The sequence below is a fragment of the Ursus americanus genome, chromosome 1 (assembly GCF_024610735.1).
Source record: "Ursus americanus isolate L20-20 chromosome 1, mUrsAme1.1.p, whole genome shotgun sequence".
Lineage (NCBI taxonomy): Eukaryota > Metazoa > Chordata > Mammalia > Carnivora > Ursidae > Ursus > Ursus americanus.
The window spans coordinates 43359232-43384009 of record NC_142127.1 but is presented as its reverse complement, the minus strand read 5'-3'; the positions used below and the strand labels follow the sequence as shown (position 1 = coordinate 43384009).

At 38.2% G+C, this 24778-nt stretch overlaps 1 protein-coding gene across 4 annotated transcripts in view; it reads left to right on the top strand.

The window, feature by feature from the left end:
- GRB14 (growth factor receptor bound protein 14) overlaps positions 1-24778 on the top strand; it is a 109775-nt gene that overhangs the window by 71195 nt on the left and 13802 nt on the right. For 3 of the 4 annotated variants that reach the window (XM_045780709.2, XM_045780720.2, XM_087861111.1), the window contains 5 exons: positions 12103-12224; positions 14033-14107; positions 16887-17024; positions 21548-21658; positions 21853-21948. In XM_045780709.2, the coding sequence (XP_045636665.1) occupies positions 12103-12224; positions 14033-14107; positions 16887-17024; positions 21548-21658; positions 21853-21948 (542 nt within the window). The remainder of the gene's footprint in view (positions 1-12102; positions 12225-14032; positions 14108-16886; positions 17025-21547; positions 21659-21852; positions 21949-24778) is intronic. The other variant, XM_087861107.1, reaches the window with a different exon arrangement.

Here is a 24778-nt window from a genome sequence, read left to right as displayed (position 1 = left end):
TTTCATACAGATTTTTGGCTGCAAGGGAAGGTCTGCACCCTTATGTTTCACATCGTTCAGGAGTCAACTGTATACTACTCAGAAGGCCAGAATTGAACCTCTCCGAGGCTGAGCAACTTTGTTTTGCTTCTACATCCAATTTCCGGCGGCTTCCAGGGTCAATCCTGGCCCATCTGTCTTTCTCCTAGTTGCACATGCCCTGTTGGACCGTCTGCACAGGGTGGTCTACACTGGTAAGAGGTGTGGTATTTGTGAGAACCAGAAGCCTTCCAGGTGAGAACGTTGTGACTCGGATAGATGAAAGTTAAGCATTTCCTGTACTTGAGGTCACTTTAATGACCAACATAAGCTTAGGAAAGTGTCAGAGATGTTTTATTTTGTTAATAAGTGTGCTGCCATTGTTGCTTTTGATCCGTTAAAACACATCACAAATTGCTAAAGTCAGATGGAGGAGCACTTGACATTCAAAATATGGTAGGTTTATGGAATCGAAAGTCTGTTTTCAGAGTGACATTTTCTGTGGCAAACGCAACTTCAGTCTTAGTAGTAGTTTTAATATGAATGCATATGTGTGATAGCTACTGTTAACGTGCATCTTATATGTGCAGGGCATGGAGTGAGAGGCTTAACATTAATCTTGATAGACACTCTCATCACTTAGCCTCATAGCAACCCTGCAAGATGTGTCTTCTAATCTCCCTTTGACATATAGGAATACAAAGACTCAGTGATGAAAGTCCTTGCCCAGAGTCAAGCATTGCTCAAATGTAGGTCCTTTCAGATTCTAAAGTCTCTGCATTTTCCACTGAAGTGAGTTTGTTTCCCCTCATGTTCCTGGGATCCCGTGGTTGGTTTGTCCCTTTCTCACTCTCTGTCTTTGTCTCTCATCTGTGGTATGAGTACAGGTTAAAATCTGGAACCCTTGAAAACATTTTCAGATAAATTTTTCTTACTAAGGTAGTATTGAAATTGCCGGGTCCAACTGATCTAACCCGGTTCACTGTATAACAGAGCCAGCTATTTCTTTTGGCAGAGCAAGAGGATCACATTGGAAATGACTTATCCTGGAATATGTATGCAACATAAATGGTCATATGACATTTGGAATTCTGAATATAATATCAGTATTTCATCTCTTCTGGCAAATAATTATTAGTAATATGCTGCTGGGAATTTTAATAGGCAGAGTTCATCATCAGAGGCAGGGAAACATCCTGATTTTGTTATGAGTCTCTGATTATCCTAATTTGAGATCATGTTATGATGAGGTTCCAGTTGCACACAGTTTTATGGACACTGAATTTAATATAACAGTACATCAACAAATATTTGCCCTTCTCTCATATAATGACGTTTTGTAACTGGTGTGTTCTAGTTCGTGGCCACTGGATGTCACTGTCGTTCCCCAGATGGAACCTTCAGCGTTTTTAATCAGCGTGAGGATTGAGGGGGGAGTCGGTGGGGGCAGAAACTTCAGTCTTAAGTCCTCTGGAACTTAATGGGATCCATGTTTGTCTTGCTCCCATTTTGAGTCCTAATTGAAGCCATGGTATGAAGCAGTGGCAATTAACACAATACCTCAAGCGCGTACCTATAGACTCCTCGGGAAGAGGAATTAATTGTATTTTAGTGTCATTGCTAGGGACAGCTGAGAGTTCCATTGTGAATATCATTGTGGAGTGGCTTTAATAAGCAAAATGAATGACTGGAGGCTTTTAATGAAACCATTTTTATGTGTGCAGCTCTACCCACGTGATCTCTTAAAGACAGAAGCAGTGCACAGCAGTGGCGAGGAAACGCTTCACAGCTGCCTGCTTTGAAGCTGCCTCTTCACTTTTTCTTTTTCTTTTTCTTTTCTTTCTTTCTTTCGTTCTTTCTTTCTCTTTTTTTTTTTTTTTTTTACAACAGAGGCACAAGTGTTTTTCCTGTTGTCTGGAGCTGATATGTAGTTGTACTTTCAGCGCTGTTTGTAACCTGCCAGCCCTCAGAGTTGCGACCGCCCTTATCACCAGCACAAATAACCATGAAGCCTGTAGGATATGTGGCTTTGGGCTTCCTTCTCTACTTACACTGACCTGAGCTTCGAGGAGGCACAGTGTTCTGGTGGCACACTGAGGCTGGAGGCAGAAAATATGAACCAGTGAACAGTGCTTGTAACTAAATCTGCTTCCTGCTGCAACTGATTTTTCCTTCTCAGTGTCTCATAGCCGAAGTTCGGGTTTTATCATCTCTCTCCTCAGGGATTATTTTAGCCTTGTGACTGGTCCCCTTGCCTCCGGTAACACCAAGGTTATCCATGGGAATACAGACCTGGTTCTTCGTGTGTTAAGGTCTGAGGTCCTTTGCAGGGCTTGTAGCACCTGTGACCTGCCTACCCCTCCTATCTCCAGCCTTGTGTCTCCTCTCTCCCTCCTCTAAGTTTATACATTAAAGAAGTGCCCATGGTTGCCCTCATACGCTACAGTTTCTACGCCTTGGTTTCCTTGCTTCTGCCATTAGGATTCTCAGCGAGTTCTTCCTCATCCATCTTTGCCTGGCTCTGCCTTTTCCAAGGCTTCCTTGGAATCTTAGTCAAAAATGGTAGCAAAGTATAACTGCTCGCCATTTCCTAAAAATATTACGGAAACAAAGCAAGGTGAAAACCCTCAACTGTCGAAGCTGACAGCCAGCTAACCTTGTGCCACAGTCTTAGAGGAGAGAGAGAAAAGCAACTGGAGGCACCCCACGCTCAACCTTGTGGAGTCGCTCCTCCCAATGGAGAGCAGGTAGGAGACAGATCTGTCTCTTCTATGTTCCAAGCAGCCGTTCCTCAAGACAATTAGGGTACTTGCTGGCACCACCGTTTTTCATACATCCTTTAGGAAATTGCAAATCCTGAAAATAACAGAAGCCCCGGGAGTGAGTGATGAGTTGTGTCCTGGGAAGGGGATGTTTCCACAAGTACATGCTAGACTGGGGTGTGGAAAAAAAAGCAGATTTGGCCAAGTAATAGATATAAGGCTGTTCAAACAGGATTATTTATAATATTAATCAGAAAAAATAAAGCCTATACTGTAATAAATTACAGCATATCCATAGGATAAAAGTTATGCAGCTTTTGGTCATGTTTTTGGAGTTCTTCCTTCGAAGACTGATGTGGACAGAAATAAGATTTTAAAGATGATTGATTGATTGAACATATATATATATATATAAACATATATACAGTGTTTCCTAAATTTTGTGAAAAATATATACAAATACATTCATCTAGACCCAGAGAAAAACTAAGAATATACTGACATGTTAAGTGCTAATTCATGATTGATAGGTTTAAAGATGGATTGTGATTGTCTGCTGTCCATGGTTTTCAAATTTCCAATAATGGAAACATATCATTTTAGAAATCAGAAAAAAGGAAGCAAACACAATTTTAAAAACTTAAGAGATATTTAAAGATTTAGACGTCTTCCTGAAGCTCCAGGTTGGGCCAAATACCCATCTTCTGAGCTGTTGTTAACATTTTTTGCAACTATCTTAATAGTGATCATATTATTAAAACTAGACAGTAATTCCACGAGAGCTGGAACTCTTTGTATACTTCTTTGTAACCCAGGGTCTATGACAAATATGGATTTTGAATTACACTGTACTAAACTGTAAGGTACTTATATCAAGCAGTTCAAAGATGGATAACAAGGTACATAGAAGGAAGAGACTGGGAAAAGAAGCCAAAGGAGTGACATGCCGTGCCCAGATGCAAATTCGCTCTGTCTTTAAAGGACGCATTAGGTAACTTAGAATTTATGGAAGTGGTTGCTAAACCCTTCGGGTATTTATCAATCAGCTTGAGGTGATGTGTAGTAAGGATTTCTGTGAATACAAGTTGTGATCGGTGAGTGTGTAGTTAATATGAAGACTACTTCAGTTTGTTGAAGATTGATCTGCAAGGCCTTTATACCCATCAAGCTTAAGTGTCAAGATTTTCCTATTAATTGCTCTTGGGGAGCTGAATATGGTGCTAGCAATTTTTCCAGGCGAGCTCACTGGTATTAGGTGGTTTTCCTGGGTTAAGGAATCTTTCAGAATTGAGCCCCATTTTTATTCTTTGCTTCTCCAGTTTTTGTTTTGCTTGGTCAAAGGCTGTTCATTTTTATCTGAAAATAAGATTGACAGAACGTATGTAGTTTCTGCCTCGCCCAGAGAAGTACAAGGACCGTTTGTCTCCTGGAGTTTCCTGTAACAAAGGTACACAAAGAATTGTTTTCTGGGCGAATTAGAGGTAAAAGCGACTTTTGTTTCTTCTCTTATCAAGTGATGAGAAGAGTAGGGACTCAGGTTTCTATTTGAGCCCCACGCTGTACTTTCAGTAGATTCAGCGAAGAAATCCAGGCAGAAGGTCACAGGTGAACACTTTCCATTCTGGGAGGATTGAGGGTTTTTAAAAGACTTTGAAGTGAAATCAACAGTTTCAGAAGAAACTTCTTTCCTCTTTTCTTCTTCTTCTCTCTTTTTTTTTTTTAAAGAAAAAGTTTCTGGAAATTAAATAGAAAACAATTGCATGTAGTTATTATTTGGTCATATTTCATTGTATTGCTATGACCCTGCACACTGGTCTGTCAGAAACAAAGATAAAACTTAAAGTGACATAAAGCTTTTGTTTTAGTTTTAAGAAAGCTTTTCTTTACTCCTTCAGAGGCTTCTCCCCCTTTTCTTTTCCTTTTTGGATACTGTTCCGAAGTGATATGGGAGGGCTTCTCGCCTCTTTCTACCTACAGAGAACTGCTATTCGGTCATTGTCATTCACTTTCCAATGCCTGACAAATACTACAGAACGTTTTCTAAGTAGACTTGTATCTATAAAGTTTTGATAGTATACTTAATATAGTATTTTAGGTGGATTTATTAAGTTTTAAAAGTAAGGTCTTTAAAAGAATCATGATGAATTTACAAGAAAGTTACTAGGGTCATTTATCACATGGTAATCCAAAAAGTATCTGAGTTCATTCTGGGTGACACTACTTAGTTATCCCTTTTTTGAGTTTTGCAGCAGAGAGCCCCCAGTTACAGAATTAATTTGTTTCTTTTTGGTATTTAAAACATGTGTTATAAGTTACTTAGTAGGATCAGTCAGTTGGTTAAAACCCACTTGGTTTTAGAATGTCACTGAAGAGAAGAGTCAATAGAAAGTTAATTAGAAGCCATCTGGACTAGTATGTTTTGTTTTTCCCCCATTCTCAGATCTCGGTGTTGATGTCCCAGGCCTAGCGTAAGCAAAACAAAGCTGGTCTTCAGCAATATTTCACCTCCCTTTATGCATTCTTCTTTTCCTCTCCAAGTTGTCTGTCTAGGCATCTTGCATCTTCATGTTGAACTCCGCCCTGTTAAGGTCTGCATTTAGTTAGGTATCTGCCTTTAAAAAAAGAAACCATGAATTGTCTGCAAGACGTGATTAACTGATAATCATCTCTTTTAGGATTATTTGGATTATTGTAACATTAATCCTTTAACATAATGAGACTTGATTGGGGGATGGCATATGATGGTGCATCCAAATTGGGCTAGGAATGTATAAATTTACAAAGATTATTAATATAATATAATTTTGAAAAGCCTGATTCTGTGATAAGGAAGTTTCAGCTTCATTACCAGAGGAGTGTATGAGGTGAGAACCTGAAGCCGCATCTGATTCTCTGGACTTTGTTTATTTGCTTTCTTATACGTTATCTGAATTTTCAATAGAATATCAAGAAATCATCTTTGAAGGAATGAAAAATATGTCTTCTGGGGGCACCTGGGTGGCTCAGTCGTTAAGCGTCTGCCTCGGCTCAGGGCGTGATTCCAGGGTCCTGGAATCGAGCCCCGCATCGGGCTCCCTGCTCTGCTGGGAGCCTGCTTCTTCCTCTCCCACTCCCCCCTGCTTGTGTTCCCTCTCTTGCTGGCTGTCTCTCTGTCAAATAAATAAACAAAATCTTAAAAAGTAAAAAAAGAAAGAAAAATATGTCTTCTGCTTTCTCACATACTCTAGTTAGTCTGGCTTTCTTTGAAGAAATTTTTCTCCTTAAGATTACCAGGATATTTTCCCCGTGTTAGTTATGTGTTATTTAGACATTCAGTATTATAGTTCTGTGAAATTTTTCGTGAATATTGAATGTTATTTTTCCTTTCTAGATTGGTTTGCTGGGCTTTGTTTGCATGTAGATTGCCGCTTGGTTGGTGATCCCAGATATTACCCAAAGTGCTTTTCATTACACATTTGTCATAACTGTTCAAATACAGCCTGGCTTTTCTGCCCTTTTTGTTTTATTTCCTTTTTTGGTGCAGTCCCAATTCAAGTGATTTATGTTACTTTCATTTGAGATTAAGATTGATAGAATTTGAAATACTGCCCATTATTTTCGTTCCCCTTACACTCAAAATGTGGTTGTTTATTTTCACTTAATTAGCAAATATTTATTGAACACATTTCAAAATAAAAGAATGGGAGGCATTTGAAACCTGAGAGCTACAGGGACACGAGAGAAGATGTTAGTGGATGTGGAAAGAATGAACGGCTGTAACTAGGCTTAGCAGAGGCAGCAGGGGACGCCCCTCCAGTGGGAGCTGTAGGCAGAGGCAGACGGAGTGCTTGCAGAGGAAGAGCATTGACTTGGGATCAGACATGCGGCTGCCGTTCAAATCCTGAGATGTTCGCTGCTCTGAACTTCAGGTTCCTTTTCTGTAAGCTGGAACTAGAACTTGCTCGTTAGACAGTGTTATTGCTTTACCACAGACCTGGTGGCTTCAAGGAATAGAAGTGTAATCTGTAGCTGTTCTGGAGGTGAGAAGTCCAAAATTAAGGTCACTGGGCTGAACTCAAGATGATGGCAGGCTCTTTCTGGGGCTTTTGAGAGATTCCGTTCCTTGCCTCTTCCAGCTTCTGGTGGCTGCCATCATTCCTCAACTTGTGTCTGTGTCACTTAAGTCTGCCTCTGTGGTCACATTGCCTTTTCCTCTGCTGTTTGGGTCACATCTCTTTCTGTCTCTATCTTATAAAGGTCCTTGTAATTGGACTTAGAGCCTACCTGGATAATTCAGGATAATCTCTTCCTCTCAGTATCTTTAAGTGAATGACATCTGCAAAGACTTTGCCATATAAGGCAACATTTATAGGTTCCAGATGTCTTTGGGGCCATTATTCAGCCTACTGAAAATATCATAAGAATTAAAAGGGCACCTGGGTGGCTCAGTTGGTAAGCGTCTGCCTTTGGCTCAGGTCATGATTCCAGGGTCCTGCGATGGAGTCCTGCATCGGGCTCCCTGTTCAGCGGGTCCTGCTTCTCTTCTGCACCTTCCCCTGCTTGTGCTCTCTCTTTCGCTCTGCATTCTCTGTCAAACAAATAAATAAAACCTTTAAAAAATATTATGAGAATTAAGTATAGCAATGAAAAATGTCTCAGATGGAGACTTGCAGAGATGTAACTTCTTTTATTTCAATAACTTGAATAATTTTTTATTCTCAGTCTCCTTAACAGCAGCTTAATCTTCTATTATTTGTTTTTTTATGGATTGTTCTCCATCTTATTGGGTTTTATAAATGAGTTACATATAGGCTTAAATATTCTCAATTGAAGGTTTAGACCTATTTCCACTTCTGCAACATGCTGGTGAGGCATTAAGTCCCAGCACGGGTATTTGCCTAACGCTTGTCCAGCTCTTCATGTTCTGGAAACTCTTGTTCCTCTCAAGTTTATTGACTGTACCATAAAGCCACTTGAGTTCATACCCTTCTCTTAGCTCTTCCGTGTTCCCGATGGGGGATGTGGTACTGTTGCCAGGCTCTTTCTCCATAATGGGATGCTATGGACTCATCTGCCTCAGTGTTGCCCTCAGTTGTGGCTTCTCCACCATGCTAGATGTAGAGTTTCTATTGGAAGCTATAAGTCTCCTAAGGCTACCCTCTGGCTTGAGCCGCATAGCATCATTAAACTTATTTGGTGTTTTATCACCATCAACTCATCACCCTGAAAGCGTTCTCCTTCTGGAAGGGGACAGGATACAGGGTCACTTGGGACCTACACTGTCCACTTTTATCTAGCTCAGTCTGTACTCCATCCTCTCCTGCACCAACCTCTTAACTGCAGTTCCTTTCTCAGAAGACAGAAGGTGGGTCCCTGTATGGGGCAAAGATTGGCTAGGCATGATTCTTCCCAAACACTTATATTGGTCGAAAATTGATAAGGTCTACTGTGAAGCTCAAAAGTAAATAAAATGCATTTCTGTAAAGTTTTTCCCTCTCTGCATAGTGTATCTTGAGGGCAGAACATAGGATTCTTCAGTGGAGGAGAGAGGTAATGGGTACAAAGAAACACAGGTTGGTAAAACAACCAGCAAACATCTTGCTCACTACCTTGAAATTTTCTTCCTCTGCAGTTGCAAAAAATATGGACATCATGCTTGGCATATAGTATGTTTAATGTGAACCTATGTTTAATAAGCCTGAAAATGCCAGCTGGTTTGTGTGAGAAATAGACGAAAGTAAGAAGAGAGAGATTGTTAGGGATGCGACTTGCCACTGGATATCTCAGTAACCGTTGACTCTCCCCAATCCACTTCTCTTACAGTTTTTCAAACTCATTAATAGCAACACAATCCTTCCAACAGCCTTGTTGGAGAACTTGATGTCTCCCCTAAGTACCCTCTCTCTCCCACTTCATGTCCAATTGGTCCACAAATCCTGTTGGCTCTACCTTCAGATTATATCCAGCTTCTGCCTGCTTCCTCCATTCCACTGCTACTGCTTTAATCCAAGCCATATCCTCTCTCCTCTCATTGATCACAGTATTCTACCAAACGGTCTTCCTGCTTCCACCTTTTCACCTTTTAAAATCAGTTCTTCTCCACAACCAGTGTGATCCAATGAAAATATAAGTCAGTTCATGTTATTTCTCTGTTCAAAATGACTTCTCATCTGACTCCAAGGAAAAGCCAGAACCTCACTATGAACTGCAGGGCTTTCTCCAGTCCTCCCAGCTCATCACCATTGCTTCTCGAACCTCTTTTCCTAGTACTTGCCCCTTTGCTCGGTCAGCTTCAGCCACATTAACCTTCTTGGGACACTTCAAACATAGAGTCTCACTCTTACCTCAGAGGCTTTGTTCTTGTTCTTCCTGTAGGGGTCTGCTTGGCGCATGCCCTCTTCTCCTTTGGGTCTTTGTTCAAACATTTCCTTCTCAATGAGACCTATCCTGGCAAGCTGGTGAAAATGAATTCTTTTCCCCTGTGGTCTCCTCTCTCCCTAAGCCCTGTTCTATTTTTTCTCTGTAGTGTTTATCGCTGACTATTAAGATTTACATTTTATTTATAGTCCGTGTCTTCCCATTAGAATGAAAGCTCCATGAGGCAGTGATTTCTGACTGTTTTATGCACTACAAAATTCCAAGCCCCAGGACGAATGTCTGACACATGGTAGGCCATCAATAAATATTTGTCGAATGGATGAATGAATAGGATAGCTGCCAGACTCTGCCAGATATAGGAAGTAAGTAGGGAGTAGACAAAATTTTGAGCAAGGATCACACTGACACGTGTGTTCTATGAGGTTTGCTATGGTATCAGTGTCCAGGTTGGATTGGAAGAACGAGAAACTAGAAGTTTGGACATTAGTTAAGAAAAAGCAAAGATCTAAACTGGGATTGTAACAATGGGAATGAGTAAGGGGTTGTTGAGAGACATTTGGAGGGAAAATCCCTGGTATCTGGGGATAGCGGAAGTGGAGCATATAAAGGATATAAAGATGCAGTGAAGATAGGAAAATTTAGGAAAAAAGCAGTTTGAGAGAGAAAAAGCAAAACAACTTTGTTTTCAAGTTTATTTTTATTTTGATAAAATGTACATAAAATTTACCATTTTAAGGGTATAATTCATTGGCATTATGTACATTCACACTCTTGTACAACCATCACCACTACCCATCTCCAGAACATTTTTATCTTCTCATAGTGAAACTCTGAGCCCATTAAACAATAACTTCTTGCTCCCCAGTCCCTGTAACCACCATTCTACTTTCTGTCTCTACGAGTTTGTCTATTCCAGGTATCACATATAAATGGAATCATATATCTCTTCTTACGTCTTCTTATTTTACATATGATATATTTAAGGTCCATCCATGTTGTAGCATGTGTCAGAATTTCATTCCTTTTTAAGGCTAAAATTCCATTGTATGTGTGTCCTACATGTTGTTTGTCCCTTCATCTGTTGGTGGACATTGGGGTGTTTCTACCTATTGTGAATGCTACTATATGAACATTGGTGTACAAACATCTGTTCTAGTCCCTGCTTTCATTTCTTTTGCTTATATGCTCAGGTTTGGCATTGCTGGACTTGTTTAATATTTTGGGGGAACCACCATACTGACTTTGGATTTAGACAAACAGTGTTTGAAGTGGTGGAAGGTCGGGACTAGAACATGAGTAAAAGCAACTGTAGCCAGAGGGTTCATCTCAAGGGACTCAGCAGATGGGATGGCTGAAGAAGGGAGAGTGAGTTAGCTTAAGAAAGGGAAAGAAAAGATTTTAGCCAAGGATTGCATCTTAGGAGGGAGGAGGAGCTATGGGAACTCGTCAATGAGACAGAAAAAGAGCAATTGGAGTTAGGAACAGAACCCAGAGTGCTGATGTACACTTAGCTCAAAGTCATTCATATTCATTGAGAACCCTTACAAGAACTTCCTTTCAGATGAATAAGCTTCTATTTAAGTATGACATTACTTTCAAGGGTTCAGGTGTTGTAGGTCGCAGATCACTACTGAGTGTTGAATGTTTGAGACACCGATACTTTTCAAAAAGGTCCTAGAAGCACCTAAAAAAAAAAGCAGAGGGTGTCTATATTCCTTAATTGACTGTTCTTCACTTCCTGTTTTCATTCGTAATTTCATAGTAACTTTTCTTTAACCTTTTATTAAAATATGATATACCTTAAGGAAAGTGAACAAGCCATATGTGGACAACTCAGTGAACTCTCAGATGTTGCATAAACTTGGCTATCCAACACCCAGAACAAAACAGTATCTCCCACACCGTTCATGCTTTTGCCCCCTCACTCACTCTCCCCATTATCTTGATTTCGAACACTATAGATTTATTTTACCTGTGTTGAACTTTATGTAAGTGTAATCATGTAGTATGTACTCTTTGTGCCTGACTTCTTTCATTTAATATCATGCTTGTGAAATTCACTCATACAGTTGTGTGTTGTTGTAGTATATCCACTATTTATTACACTGTTTACACTATTCATTCATTCTCATGTTGATTGGCATTTGGGTAGATTCCAGTTTGAGGCTATTATGAATAGCACTACTATGGACATCAAGTTTCTTATTAAAATAGGAATTGTGCATGTTCTGTTCCCCTCTGTAAAGTTGTTTTTGCTTATTTCATCTAAGTACCTTTCCTTCCAAGTGCCTTCCCACCTTACCTAAAATATATTTGCCTGAACATTAGCTTTGAAAGGATAAAGTGCCACAAGAAATTAGGTTTCTTAAAAATTATATGTGCTTGCATTCAAATTTTTCCTTTTAAAGCATTTATTTTAATTTTTTTCAACTATCTAGACTATGTATCTTACATGCATTTTGAACCTGTCAAAATTTTTCATCTCTTAATGGGGTGAATTGTTCAACCTTGAGGCAAATATTTTAATTTTGGCATCACGACGAATTGGAGAAAAAAGAATAGCTCCTGCATTTTTAATGCAGATTTATTATCAAACTTAATTATAATTTACATAGCAATAAAAGGAATTGAGAATTAGCAAAAAGTGCATTGTGATATTTTGTCACTTTTCTCCTCAGGTTACAGTCTGCTTAGGTATAAAAAATCAACATTACTAATTCAAAATTGCTAAAACATTATCAATCTGGCTATTCTAGAATTGAGGTGAAATTTGCTATATTTAATAAAGATACATACATAATATAATTTATAAATTTGTATGGATACATGTATCCATATATATTTCTTTCTACCTACCTGTTTGTCTGTCTTTCTCTCTGTTCATTTGTCCATCCATCCATCCATCCATCCATCCATCCACCCATCCATTCATCTGTTGACATACTCATGGAAACATTCCTTACAGAAAGAACAATGGAAGACCATGAGCTGGTGATTGAAGTGCTATCTAACTGGGGAATGGAAGAAGAAAATAAACTATACTTTAGAAAAAATTATGCCAAATATGAATTCTTTAAAAACCCAATGGTAAGTAAAATCCTCATTAATAGTTTTGGGAAATAAATGAATTTGTTAAATGTTATTTTATGTGAAGAAAAGAGTCATCACAAATCCAATAGGATTCCCCTTACAATAAATTCTAGGTAAAAATTCTGTTCCATGAACATCATAGTCACATTTCTTCATACTCTAACAATGATTAGTCAGAATTATGACAGAAGTTCAGATGAACTGTTTTGGGAGCTATTTCTTCTTTTTCTTGCTTTTAAAGAAAAGGAAACTATTGTACATTTAATTCGGGGTATCAGTTATCAGATATCTTTAAGCAGCTCCAAAATACTATAGTTTTAACACTTTTTACAGAATTTAGGAAATTTAAATAAGAAAATTTCTAAAGTAAAGACAGATTGATGATTGTTAGGAGTGCTATATCTTACCCAAAAATTTCAGATTGACATGAATCTTGCTGTTCCAAAATAATTTTTCAGTGCAGTAATGACTGAGCTAAGTAGAAATGAGATAAAGACCAGAGCATTATCTAATAAATACTACTTTCATGATAGTTCTCTTTAAAGAAAAGAAATGTGTGTCACATTCTAGTGAAGACTAGGGATCTGGAGAAGTCAGAATAGCCTCTGGGCTCATTATTTTAAATTGTTTTTGTCTCTGCAGCTGTAGCATATTTTTACACGAAGTTTTGGATAATTGGATTGAAATGATCCTTTATGAAAAATATATGATACACACTATAATAGAATATTTTCAAACCCTGAAAGACCTCTTATGTTCTCTTTTATTTGAACCTATTAATAAAAACATAATAGGATGATCTTTGACAAAGAAAATAAAAGAGTCCTAGTAAAAATTAAATAGAATTAGAATTTGAAGGGAAACTGTTTTCTTGTTGTGAATCTTTGTTAAAAGAAAGAATTTAAAAGTATAGTTAAAGACATATGGTTTTAGTGCTTGTTTTGAGTTATATTTTTTATTGTTCTTATTATTTGAACAGAGCTGTACACTCATTTTGTAGACCTAGAGCAGTGCTTCTCAACTAGGGGTGATTTGACAATGTCTGGGGATGTTTTTGCTTGTCATTCTGGGGGTGGAGGGGGAGAGGGGCTGCTAGTGGGTAGAGGCCAGGAATGCTATTAACTAATACTGACCACAGTATTAGACCAAATGATAATAGAATGGTTGTAAAACCCTGTCCTTGGAGGAAGTAGAGTAGTCTCTATTTCCCCAAATGTGTCCGATCATAAAAATTCCCTAGGGGAGGAGAAAGTACCCAGACCTGCTGAATCAGACACTCCAGGAATGAGTCCTGGGAATTCCTATTTTAAACAACTGCCCTGGGTGAATTTTATGATTGAACAAGGTTGGAGCGGTCCTGACTTTTAGCTCCCTGGCCCCACGGCAAGTCCTGGTTCTTCTACATGGGGCTATGACCTTGGGTATACCCTTTACTTCTAGGAGCCTTGGCTTTGTGACCTGGAGTTGATGGTCCTTTAGTACCCGCTAGAGCGGCCACAGGACTCAGGAAAGAGATATGGGACACAGCACGCCGTCATCCTGAAGGCAGTGTTTTGAACTTGACGAATGTGGCTCTCTCTGCATCCGCATTATCTGAGGGTGTTTCCTAACTTTGGGCCCTACTCCTACCTTCTCATTAAGACCCCTGAATGTAGAGTCCAGGGATTAGCATTTTAAGAAGCACTTTAGGTGAATTTTCAACACACTGATTTAAAGAACTTTTGTTCTAGCTTACTATATCGGTCATAATTGAATCTTTTCTAGCATGGCTTTTGAGATAATGTAACCTGTTATCTTTTCGTCAGTATTTTTTTCCAGAGCATATGGTGTCTTTTGCAACTGAAACCAATGGTGAAATATCCCCCACACAGATTTTGCAGGTAAAACATATTTCTATTAAAGTATGTAAGTAACAGTGTAATAAAGGGAAACTTTAAGGTCCATATTTTTACATGCCCAGATTTTGAAATGTTATACCTTGATGGATGAATTTTTGCTGGAGGTGAACCTGCAAAGAAAAGAAAGAATAGGAAAGAAAAGAACAAAACCTGAAAAAAGAAGTCCCTAAATCCGGAAAGGCTCCTAACACCATTTTTCTTTCTAGTTTTGGCCAATTGTCAAAGGATTTTCAGTGTTTAAAAAATGTGTTCAAAAAATGTGTATCATGAAAGGAAACTTGCAGAATTTTGCTCTGTGATGTGTTTAAAGACCATGTTAGTCTTTTTGAAAAATCAAAATCCCCAGTAAATTGTAGACATTTTGCTAACAGATATTTAGTATTAACTTTTATAACAAATGCTCCCAATCCTATTTGTGATAAAATATTTAGCAACTAAGTGAAAGGAGAAACAAAGATATAAAAATATATATATTTTGTTCACTGACATGTGTCATAGCTACATTGGATCCTTGAGCAGAATTCTGAAATGTCTTAGCTGAATTAAGAATCCTAGTGATGTAATTAAAAATCTCCTTAGTTTTGCATCTTTGGGGCTCATTTCTTCCAAACTGGCAGTGGCTTTACATGGTCCAAAAGATATTTTCATTACAACAAAAGAATGAATTTCGTTATTTTATTTTTTGTAGATCAGTAGATTTCACATCAGAAGCTCTGCAGTTGTTAACGGGTTAATGTTCAACAATGTCTTTATAATGGTTACTGTTTGATCTAAGCCCGCGGGTATCTTCAGACCCACTCCGTATTCTCTGATCTTTAAAGAAGACAACTTTTAATATTTCCAATATAGATACTACTTTAAATATATTGGTATTTAAATAGTAAATATATTGGGTGGTACAGATCTGTTTTCTATGGGCTTTTTAATAGGTTATATTTCATTTTTGCTCTTCATAATATTTTAGAACTATGATTAGTCTCAAAAGATTTTCCTAAAAGCTTCTATGCCACCGGGTTTCACAGACACCCCATCAGAATACTAGGCTGAATGCAGGGGCAGCAGCAGTTGTGCCCGAGGACCCCCAGCTCCCAGGCCCTCTCAGTGCTTCACTACTGGATTGTGACAGGGTGGTGGGTTGGAGTTTTTATTCTGCCTCCTTTCCCCAGTTCTCCTCTAATGTAGTTATATTACTTTAATGTGAAATTACAAAAACAAGAAAAATCATAGCTTTGGAATCAGATAGTCCTGCATGTGCACCTGACCTTTTCTCTCCACTGAGGCAATGTTTCCACTTTTTAAAACGTTTCTTCTCTTTCTAGTATGACCTCCATGACTCCCTTTTTAAAATTTAATTGGTTTGGTTTAATAACTTGGAAAGCACTCAAACTAAAAAACCTACTTGCCTGTTTTGCATGTCAATTAATTAATAACTGTGGCTCATTAAATTAAAAAATTTTTTAATAATTTACTTAAAAACATACATATCTACTCTCAGCATTTCCCTGAGTAGCCTTTTAAAATATGTCACATCATTTTAGGTAGTAATTTCTCTTACTTTCAGTTTTTCCATTTTGCATTTGTTTATTCACAGGGATTTCTGTTTTCTTCTTTTAATGAGATGCTAATGCATTTCCATTGTCTCATTAAGGATGCTGAGTACAACCACTCCTACAGAGCTATTCCTTTTCATTCTCATTTTCCTGACCAACACATGCCTACTCTCTCAGTTCATTAGTACTTTGTAACAAACTATTCCAAACCTTAATGGCTTAAGTACCCACTCACATTTTGCCAACAATTTTGTGGGTCAGGAATTTGAGAGGGTTTAGCTGGGTGGGTCATGTCTGAGGCACATTGACTCTCTGGGGGTTGAGGATCCCCTTCTAAGATGGCTTTTCACTCTGTGTCCCTGCTACCCCTTGGCCTCTCTTTTCTCCACTTGGGGTCCCCATCCTCAAGGGCTTTACTAGTGCATTGGGCTTCTCACCACAGAGCTGTCTCAGGGTAGTCACATTTCTTAGTGACCGCTAGCTTCCAGGAGTTAGCTAGTGGAGGCCATTGGGCTAGTTACAGACTAGAACTAGAATGAGCTGTCACTTCTGCTATATACCATTGATCAAAGCAGCCTTAATAAGCCTTGCCTAGATTCAAAGGGGTAGAGAAACAAGACTCCAGCTCTTCACCGTTAGGTGGCAAGATCACTTTGCAGAAGAGCAGGTGGGATGGGAGATAGTGTTGCAGTTCTCTTTGGAAAACACAATGTGCTGTAGCCACCCCCCACTGAGCCCCGCAGAGGACAAAGAAAAGATTGTTTGCTTTACCTCATCAAGGAGAGGTGAACTCTGCTCAACTTTCTAAACAATTGAATAATTGAAGTTAAGATTGCGGTCTTTTACTTATACTGTAAGAAGTTGATAGGTTCTCAGGGAAAATCATAGAAAAGGATGAAAAGTATCAGGACTTAGCTCTTAGATGTTCAAATAATAGACATTCAAATAAGTTATCATTTTGGTGTTTGGCTAAGTCCTGACTGCTTAGAATGTATATTCTGTGAACAGATTTTCATTTGGAACTTGCCTCAGGTTATCAAAAAACTGATTTATTTTCTGTTGTATTTATATTGCCATACCTGTAATGATACATTTAAGTGGTACTGACACCGTTAGAGTTTACATGTTTATATTTGAAATCTTAGGTTATTATAAGGCTACAGTATTACCGATTCAAGAAACAGCATGAGGGTGTCTAACTTTTCTTGCAGATGTTTCTGAGTTCAAGCACATACCCTGAAATCCATGGCTTCTTACATGCAAAAGAGCAGGGAAAGAAGTCCTGGAAAAAGATTTACTTCCTTCTAAGAAGATCTGGTTTATATTTTTCTACTAAAGGGACATCAAAGGTAATTGAAATGTCCATGATGTATTATGAATTACAAGTGAAAGTGGGTTTTCCTTTGTTTTTATTAGTTTCTTACTAGATATCAAGAGTTGGTACATTGAGTTTAGATCCCAAACGTTTGCCATAATCTGTTTAAAAACTGACTATTCAGCTTCGTTCCCCGCTAATTTCAATATATATCCTGTGATGGAATCTAGACGCTCTTATTTCAGGACCACATACTGTGCCCATTTCTTCTCCGCTGCACATTCACCCTCTCCTCCTTACCCTTGGCTCTAGATGGTGAGACCCGGCACAGTTCACGTCTCCTCTTTCCCCCCCAGGTCATCCTGCTAATTTTGCCCACTTCTGAACTTCTTTTTGTTGATGTAGTTAGTAGCAGTCCGCTGAGTCTGTAATTGCTCCTTAATTCCTTTGTGCATGCGGTAGTTCTGTCTCCTTAGCTAGAGTTTAGGTTCTTAAGGGAGTCGTACTATGACCGGGGTGGATGCACATGTTCACTTGTGTGCTGGTGTGCATATGCCTGTGCATACAGTCACATAGACACACTTGTGCAGATGCTCCCACACACCACCACTCGCCCATGTTATTCCCTCCATGCTCAGCACTGGGTTGTCTGTACGTCTGTGTGGTCTAGTCAAGGTCAACTACGCCGTGTTTTGTAAGTGCTGAGGTTTTATGCAAAGCATTGATCTCTTTCTAGTAAAACTACTTTTGAGAGTTTTCATGGGTGGCTATTTTAATTCTGTTTTCATGCATCTGTTATGGTCAAACAATATTGTTAATTCTTTGTGGGTGATCTGTCATTTTTCTCTGGCTGTTTTCCAAATATTATGATAGTCATTGTTCAGTAATTTCCCTGACCATATTTCTAGATGCATTCAAATGTATTCTGATAAATCTTACTCGATTCTCAACATATGCATTCAAACTGCAGATTTCTGTTTTTCTTTTATGCTGGAAATGTTCATCCATTATTTATTTCTCACTCTCATTATGTGATCCTTTAAATTTCTGTAGGCTTTTCTGTCTTGGCTAGTCATGGCTCCAGGCACCCATTGGCTTATGGCAGCCTCCCTCCAGCCTCCCTGTCTTTACATGGCCTTCTTTTTCTCCTTCTCACTAAGGACACTTGTCATTGGATTTAGGGCCCACCCAGATAATTTGAGATGGTCTCATCTTGAGATTCTTAACCTAATGATATTTGCAAAGACCCTTTTTCCAAATCAGGTGGTAGTCACAGTTTCTTGGGATGGGGCATGGACATATTTGGGGGGAGGGCAATCACTCAACTCACTATAGAAAGCCAGTGGAAAATTTTGAGCAAGAGAGTGAGATGATCAAGTTGTAAGATTGCTATGGTCATAGGGAGCTTTAAAAAATCAGGTAGATAGAGGGAGAGAGAGAAAAAAGAGAATAAGGGGAAGGGAGCAAAGGAGGCAGGGAGTGGGAGGAGAGAGAGAGAGAGAGAGATTGACTAGAGGCACAGATGCCAATTAGATGGTCATTCAGTAATCTAGAGTGGAGGTGATGGGATCTAATTTAGGATGAGCAGTGGAGGGGGAAGAAAGAGATGGATACAAGATTAAACGGCAGCTGGCCAGGTTTTGCAGACTGCTTGATGTGAAAGGAGAGGAAGCATTTTTAAATGTTCTTGGAGAAAGAAATAAGAAATAGTCAATGATTTAATGCAGTAAACAGGAATAGGAGGTTTGCTATCACATTGTCTTAGAAGGAAGATAATGATCTTAGTTCTAGATATATTGTGTTAAGGGTGAAGAATCCAAATGGAAATGCCCAGAATACAGTTAATGACAGCGACCAGATATTTGGGTGACACGGAGCCACAAGGAGTAATAGTTGACTCCTCCATACTTTCCTCAGATTTCCCTCATACGCGGTTTTCCTTGTTGCTGTTCACCTGTGTGCATGTCACGTGTGTGTGTCCCCTTGAAGTGTAAGTGATGGAACGGAGCTCTACAAATTTAGCATCACAATCTCTTACAGAAATGTTTTGTTTTTAAGTATATATCATTTGACTACTAGTATTCAACTAATTTTTCTTGAACATTTAAACTAGTTTTCAAATTTTTCTATCAGGAATAATGTTAGAATACCTAATTACCTATTTCTGTAATTAAGGTTTTAGACTTTCTCTAGTCTAAATTTTAGTGAGGTTGCCTTTTTTCCCTGTGTTCCTAAGTATGAAATTACATATGAAAGTGTTTTTTTAACAAATACATACATATCTTTATACTTTTCACATCAGAGAAAACTGGCTTCTAAATCCAGTAATCATATTGACCGCACTCTTCCCAGTGAACCTTCACTGGAAGATAGGATGTTTCTTTAATTCCTAAATTCTTATTTCTTCAACTGGTTTCTCCTTAAAATCAACTGCCCATTATATTTTTACTCCAGCCTTCACCTCCTTTCCCTGCCCACCCATTATACAAAAGACTCCTTATTCCTTCTACTGGATCCATGCTTTTATGCTTGCAATGGTCTTCCCCTTGGCCAGGCAGAATTACAAGCATCAAACCTCTCTTCTCAGTATATATTTTAGCTCTTTTCAACATAGTGTCTGACTCTGCTGTACTTCAGTATATAATATTCTTCTCTCTAGCCTGTGTCTAATGAGCTCATGTTCCACAGTCTATACATGAAAATCATTTTAAGTTTCCTCTCAAAAAAAAAAAAAAAAGAAAGAAATACAAGGTATTAAGTAACCTCAAGGATTATGACCTCGATATAAATTATGCATGTTATCTAATGTCTAATATGACATTTCTGCCTGGGAAAGAGACCATTTCCTGTCCTTTTTCTGTGAGAAGGTCTCGATTTATTATACTTTCTGAAGATGTGGGCTGCATGGGAGTTAGTTAACCACAGCTACAAGCCTTGGAGATGTGGCCGTGACTTTTATTTACAGAGAAACGACTAAGTACTCTGCCTCTCTCCAGCTCTCCCCTTGTATACACGTGTGCACGTGTAGCCTTTGCTGACCGTGCCAGGCTTGTGGTCTTACAGTATCATGAGCCTTGATACATCTGCACTAATGGAGCCAAAGTCAGCCAAGAGATGAAACTCATCATGCCTCTGTAGCCTTCTAGAAGTTTCTCAAGCTGCCTTTTTCTTACATCCAGAAGACTCAGCTACATAGACTTCTACAGGATCAGTGGACAGGGCTGGTTTTATCTTTTCTTCATAGGAATCAGACATTTTTACTAGCAAATCAGTTTCTATCAAAAGACAGTTTTAAAGGCCATGACAGTAAGAGTACCTTTCTCCTTCCTCTTCCCTTGTTCCAAGGGCCCTAGGTTGGGTCTCTTTTAACAGTTTTCTTTTCTGCCGTATTCTCCCATGGAGATGGGAACTGTAGTCATTCATTAGATCAAAATGCCTAAGAATAGTGACACACAGAGGACAGTGACATACACAGAAACTCTTGCTCTACCAATCATCAGGGATGGAATAGCCTGCTGGTAAATGACTGAAATTTTTTTGGGTTTGGATTTGAATGGGTTGCTCAAATTGCTGAATGTCCTGGGTTTTCTGTCTTTTCCATTTTGTTTTGTTTTAGAGCACTGCTTCTCAATTTTCAGTGCCTACGAATCACCTGGGATCTTGTTAAAATGCAGATTTTGATTCAGTAGGTCTGTGGTGGGGGCCACAGAGTTTTGCATTTCTAATAAGCTCCTGGGTGACACCAATGCTCCTGGTCTGGGACCACACTACTAAGCAAGGTTTTAAAGAACAAATGCATTTTGGTCAGTTTTGATTATACATCCGACCCCGGAATTAAGCACTTCTCCAAGTTATTAACCTGTCACAGAATAATATGACCCAGTGATTTCCCATGACCAGCTTTAAAACTCATGGATTTCCCAGAGAAGAAATAGCTGTTCACGATCCCACTTTACCTTGAAAATCAGACACATTCCACTGCCAGGTAATTTCCCAGAACTCATCGGCACAGGCCTCCTTCTTTTCCTGCAGAAGGCAGTGATGCCGCCTGTTTCATGGCTTGCCGTGGTGAGGTAGGCACTACCCAAATGTGACGGGGGATCTTTTCTAAACGAAGCAGGGATCCTCGTCTCTTTCTCCTTTTTTTCTTCTCCCACTGCTGTAGAAGCTCAAACCACCCTTCTTGCCTTTGTTGAACTCCCATTATTTGAAATTTGGACTAGGAAAACATTTTCAAAAGCCATTCTTTGCTGCCTTCTCTCCCTGAGATACCTGAAATGGTGCTTAAAGAGAATAATTTTAAAATAGGAAGTTAAATTTTTTGGCATATATTGGCAGTTAAATGATCAACAAGTCACCACTTCTCAAATAATATTGTATGAAGCTCCTGGTTCTTGAAGGATCTAGTAACTTCATTTTTCTTCCCTTTTTGTTTCTGTGCCATTATTTGGAATAATTTTTTGCCAAGGTATAAGTTATGTGATATAATAAAAATACAAAAGAGAGTGTGCAAAAGTATGGATTCATTTCAACACTCACATCTGTATCTTTTTAAAGGAACCACGGCATTTGCAGTTTTTCAGCGAATTTGGCAATAGTGATATTTATGTGTCCCTGGCAGGCAAAAAAAAACACGGAGCACCGACTAACTATGGATTCGGCTTTAAGGTACAGGCTTAATATTTTGATAGATGAATAAAGCAAGCCTCAGCCTGTTAGGTAAGCTTGGGTTTCTTTTAATTTCTTTTAAAAAAAAGAGACAGCTTTCTCTTATATATAGGAGAATTTTAGTGGCTTTTATTTCAACAGGTGTTACCTTCAAGATATGCATTAACGATAAACAATGTGCTGTGGCCTTCTAGCCTAACAAAGCGGGAGGGCCCCGAGACCTGAAAATGCTCTGTGCAGAAGAAGAGCAGAGTAGGACGTGCTGGGTGACTGCGATTAGATTGCTTAAGGTAATCTCACTGCAGGCGTGAATTTCTATTAATGCTGTGAGTGCCATCAAAGTTTGAAAATATCTGTATTTCAAAATGTGAAGACTCACTATAAGTCCGTGTACCCAAATATATGTTTTTTTTTTTTATCTAAAAGATAAACATTAGTAGAGTGGAATAGCCTAACGAATTAATCTTGTGCGTGTGGAGTAAGTATTCCATTTTTATGAATGCTCTGAATTTTATTTTTTTCAAGAGTATTACATATAACTGATTAAAACTTCTATACATGACTCAGTCTGCATTTTTTAAATATTGCTGTCACTCCAACATGACGTGTGTGTTTTAAAATGTGCCCATTTAGGTATGTTTAATGCAGCTGTTTCACATTTCATTTAAGTGTTGTATAAATTGCTTTCTAGTTTACTTCAAATTATTATGTAAATTTTACTATAATATACTATTAAAACATCAACCTTTGTGTTAAGTAGAAATTACAACTTAAATAAGCATAGTTTACTGGGGAGCATTTTGAAAGGAGTAATAGTGTTCTAAAAGTTACATGGGGAAGAAAGAACGATTTCTTCTAGAATGTACAGAAAACACATTTAATTTCAAAACTTGTATGCTAGTAAATTTAACACAACTTCATAATTATAAAAATTATCAACCGTTTCCTTTTGAAGAAGAGCAGAATAATCAGAATCCGAATTATTAGTTGTCATACCAGGTTGGGAAGGCAAGGTTTATTTTTTATTCTTTTAATTTATTTAATTGAGGTGAAACTCACAAAACATGAAATCAACTGAATTAACTATTTTAATCAACTATGCTAACATGATGAATGTATTATTAACTGTGTTCATTTTAACTATATGAACAATACAGTGGCATTTAGTTCATTCAAAATGTTGTGCACCCGCCCCCTCTATGTAGCTCTTAGCTCCAAAACATTTTTATTACCTCAAAAGGAAACTGCATACCCATTAAACAGTTACTCCCAGCCCCTGGCAACCATCCATATCTGTGTGTGTCTCTCTAGGATTTCCCTATTTGGACATTTCATAGAAATGGAATCATACAGTATCTGACCTTTTGTGTCTGGCTTTTTTTATTTAGCATATAGTTTTGTGGTTCATCCACCTTATAGTGTAGATCAGTACTTGATTCTTTTTTTATGGCTGAATAATACTCCATTGTATGTATGTATGTATTTATGTATGTATATATTGGATATATATATTAGATAAACAATTGTTTATTCATTTATTCATTAATGGACATTTGAGTTGTTTGCATCTTTTGTGAATAGTACTGCTATGAACATATGTGTTCATGTGTTTATTTGGGTACCTGTTTTCAATTTGGAGGGTACGTACCGAGGAATAGAATTGCTGGTCATATGGTAATTCCGTTTAACCTTTTGAAGAATTGCCAAAATGTTTTCCACAGTGGCTAAACTGTTTAATGGTCCCACCTGCAATGTATGAGAATTCCAATTCCTCTATATCCTTACTAACACTTGTTATTTTCCTTTAAAAAAAAATAATTATCCTAGTGGATGTGAAGTGGTATCAGCAGAAAGATTTTTAAATGGCTTAAAGGAAGCTTTTGGATTAACTATGAAATTTGCTTCCTTTTGCTGTTATTGCAGATAGCCTCCGTAGTTACCTTTTTACAAGAGGTTTGTTTCTCAGACAGTCTACTATTAAATGACTGTCATGATTTTGGTTTCAACAAAGCTTAGAAGTCTTGATTCTTTGAAACCCTCATGGTAAGTAATTGCTTCTACATTGCTCTCATTGTCATAAAATGTGAAAGAAAGAAAGAAAGAAAGAAAGAAAGAAAGAAAGAAAGAAAGAAAGAAAGAAAGGAAGGAAGGAAGGAAGGAAGGAAGGAAGGAAGGAAGGAAGGAAGGAAGAGGAAAAGAAAAAGGAAAGGGAAAGAAAGGAAAGAAAGAAAGAAAGAAAGAAAGAAAGAAAGAAAGAAAGAAAGAAAGAAAGAAAGAAAGAAAGAAGGAAAGAAAGAAAGAAAGAAAGAAAGAAAGAAAGAAAGAAAGAAAGAAAGAAAGAAAGAAAGAAAGGGAAAGAAAAAGAAAGAAAGAAAGAAAAGAAAGGGGCAGTGTTGGGAACCAACCAGTCAAGGAAGTCATAACTAGTTAACTCCGGATGTGCATTGGAGTCACCTGAGGAATGTTCTAAAGTTCTGTGCGTCCAGCCCCATCCTTGGGGATCCCAATTTAGTGAGTGAACTCCAGATGTTTGCCTGATTCAGAATTAACGACCTCATCCAGTCCTCTCCTTTTACAGGTGAAGAGGCTGACACTCTTTGAATACTTTAACACATCACAGTAATAGAGAAAATACCTTGAGGTCTCTGGTTTTCTTTTTTCTTCCATCAGAACTCTGGAAATCAGGCTAGGCTGGTAAAGGAGATGCTTTCTAACCTTGTTAGTCAAGCCTTCCTCCCTTCTAGTTTGATCTCAGTGACAGACACCCAACTCCAAAGCAGGTGGTAAGCACACTCCCTTTAATGTGACTGATTTTACTAGGAACACCATTATTTTTTTCTATAAGTAGAAAGAAAAGAATTATGCCAATAAAATTATGATATGATGTTTTCATATCCTTTATGATTTTTATTTTCATTTAGTTATTTTAGATTTATTTAGGCCTATAGATGTAGATTTTCATCATTTATCTATTTTGTGTACACACACACACGCGCGCGCATATATATGAAATAAATTATGTGAGGTAGCTGGAAAACATATTCTAAGTCTGGCTTTCCTGAATCATTTTTATCTCAGAACTATGGATACCCTATTTCATACAGACTTCCTCGCTCTGTG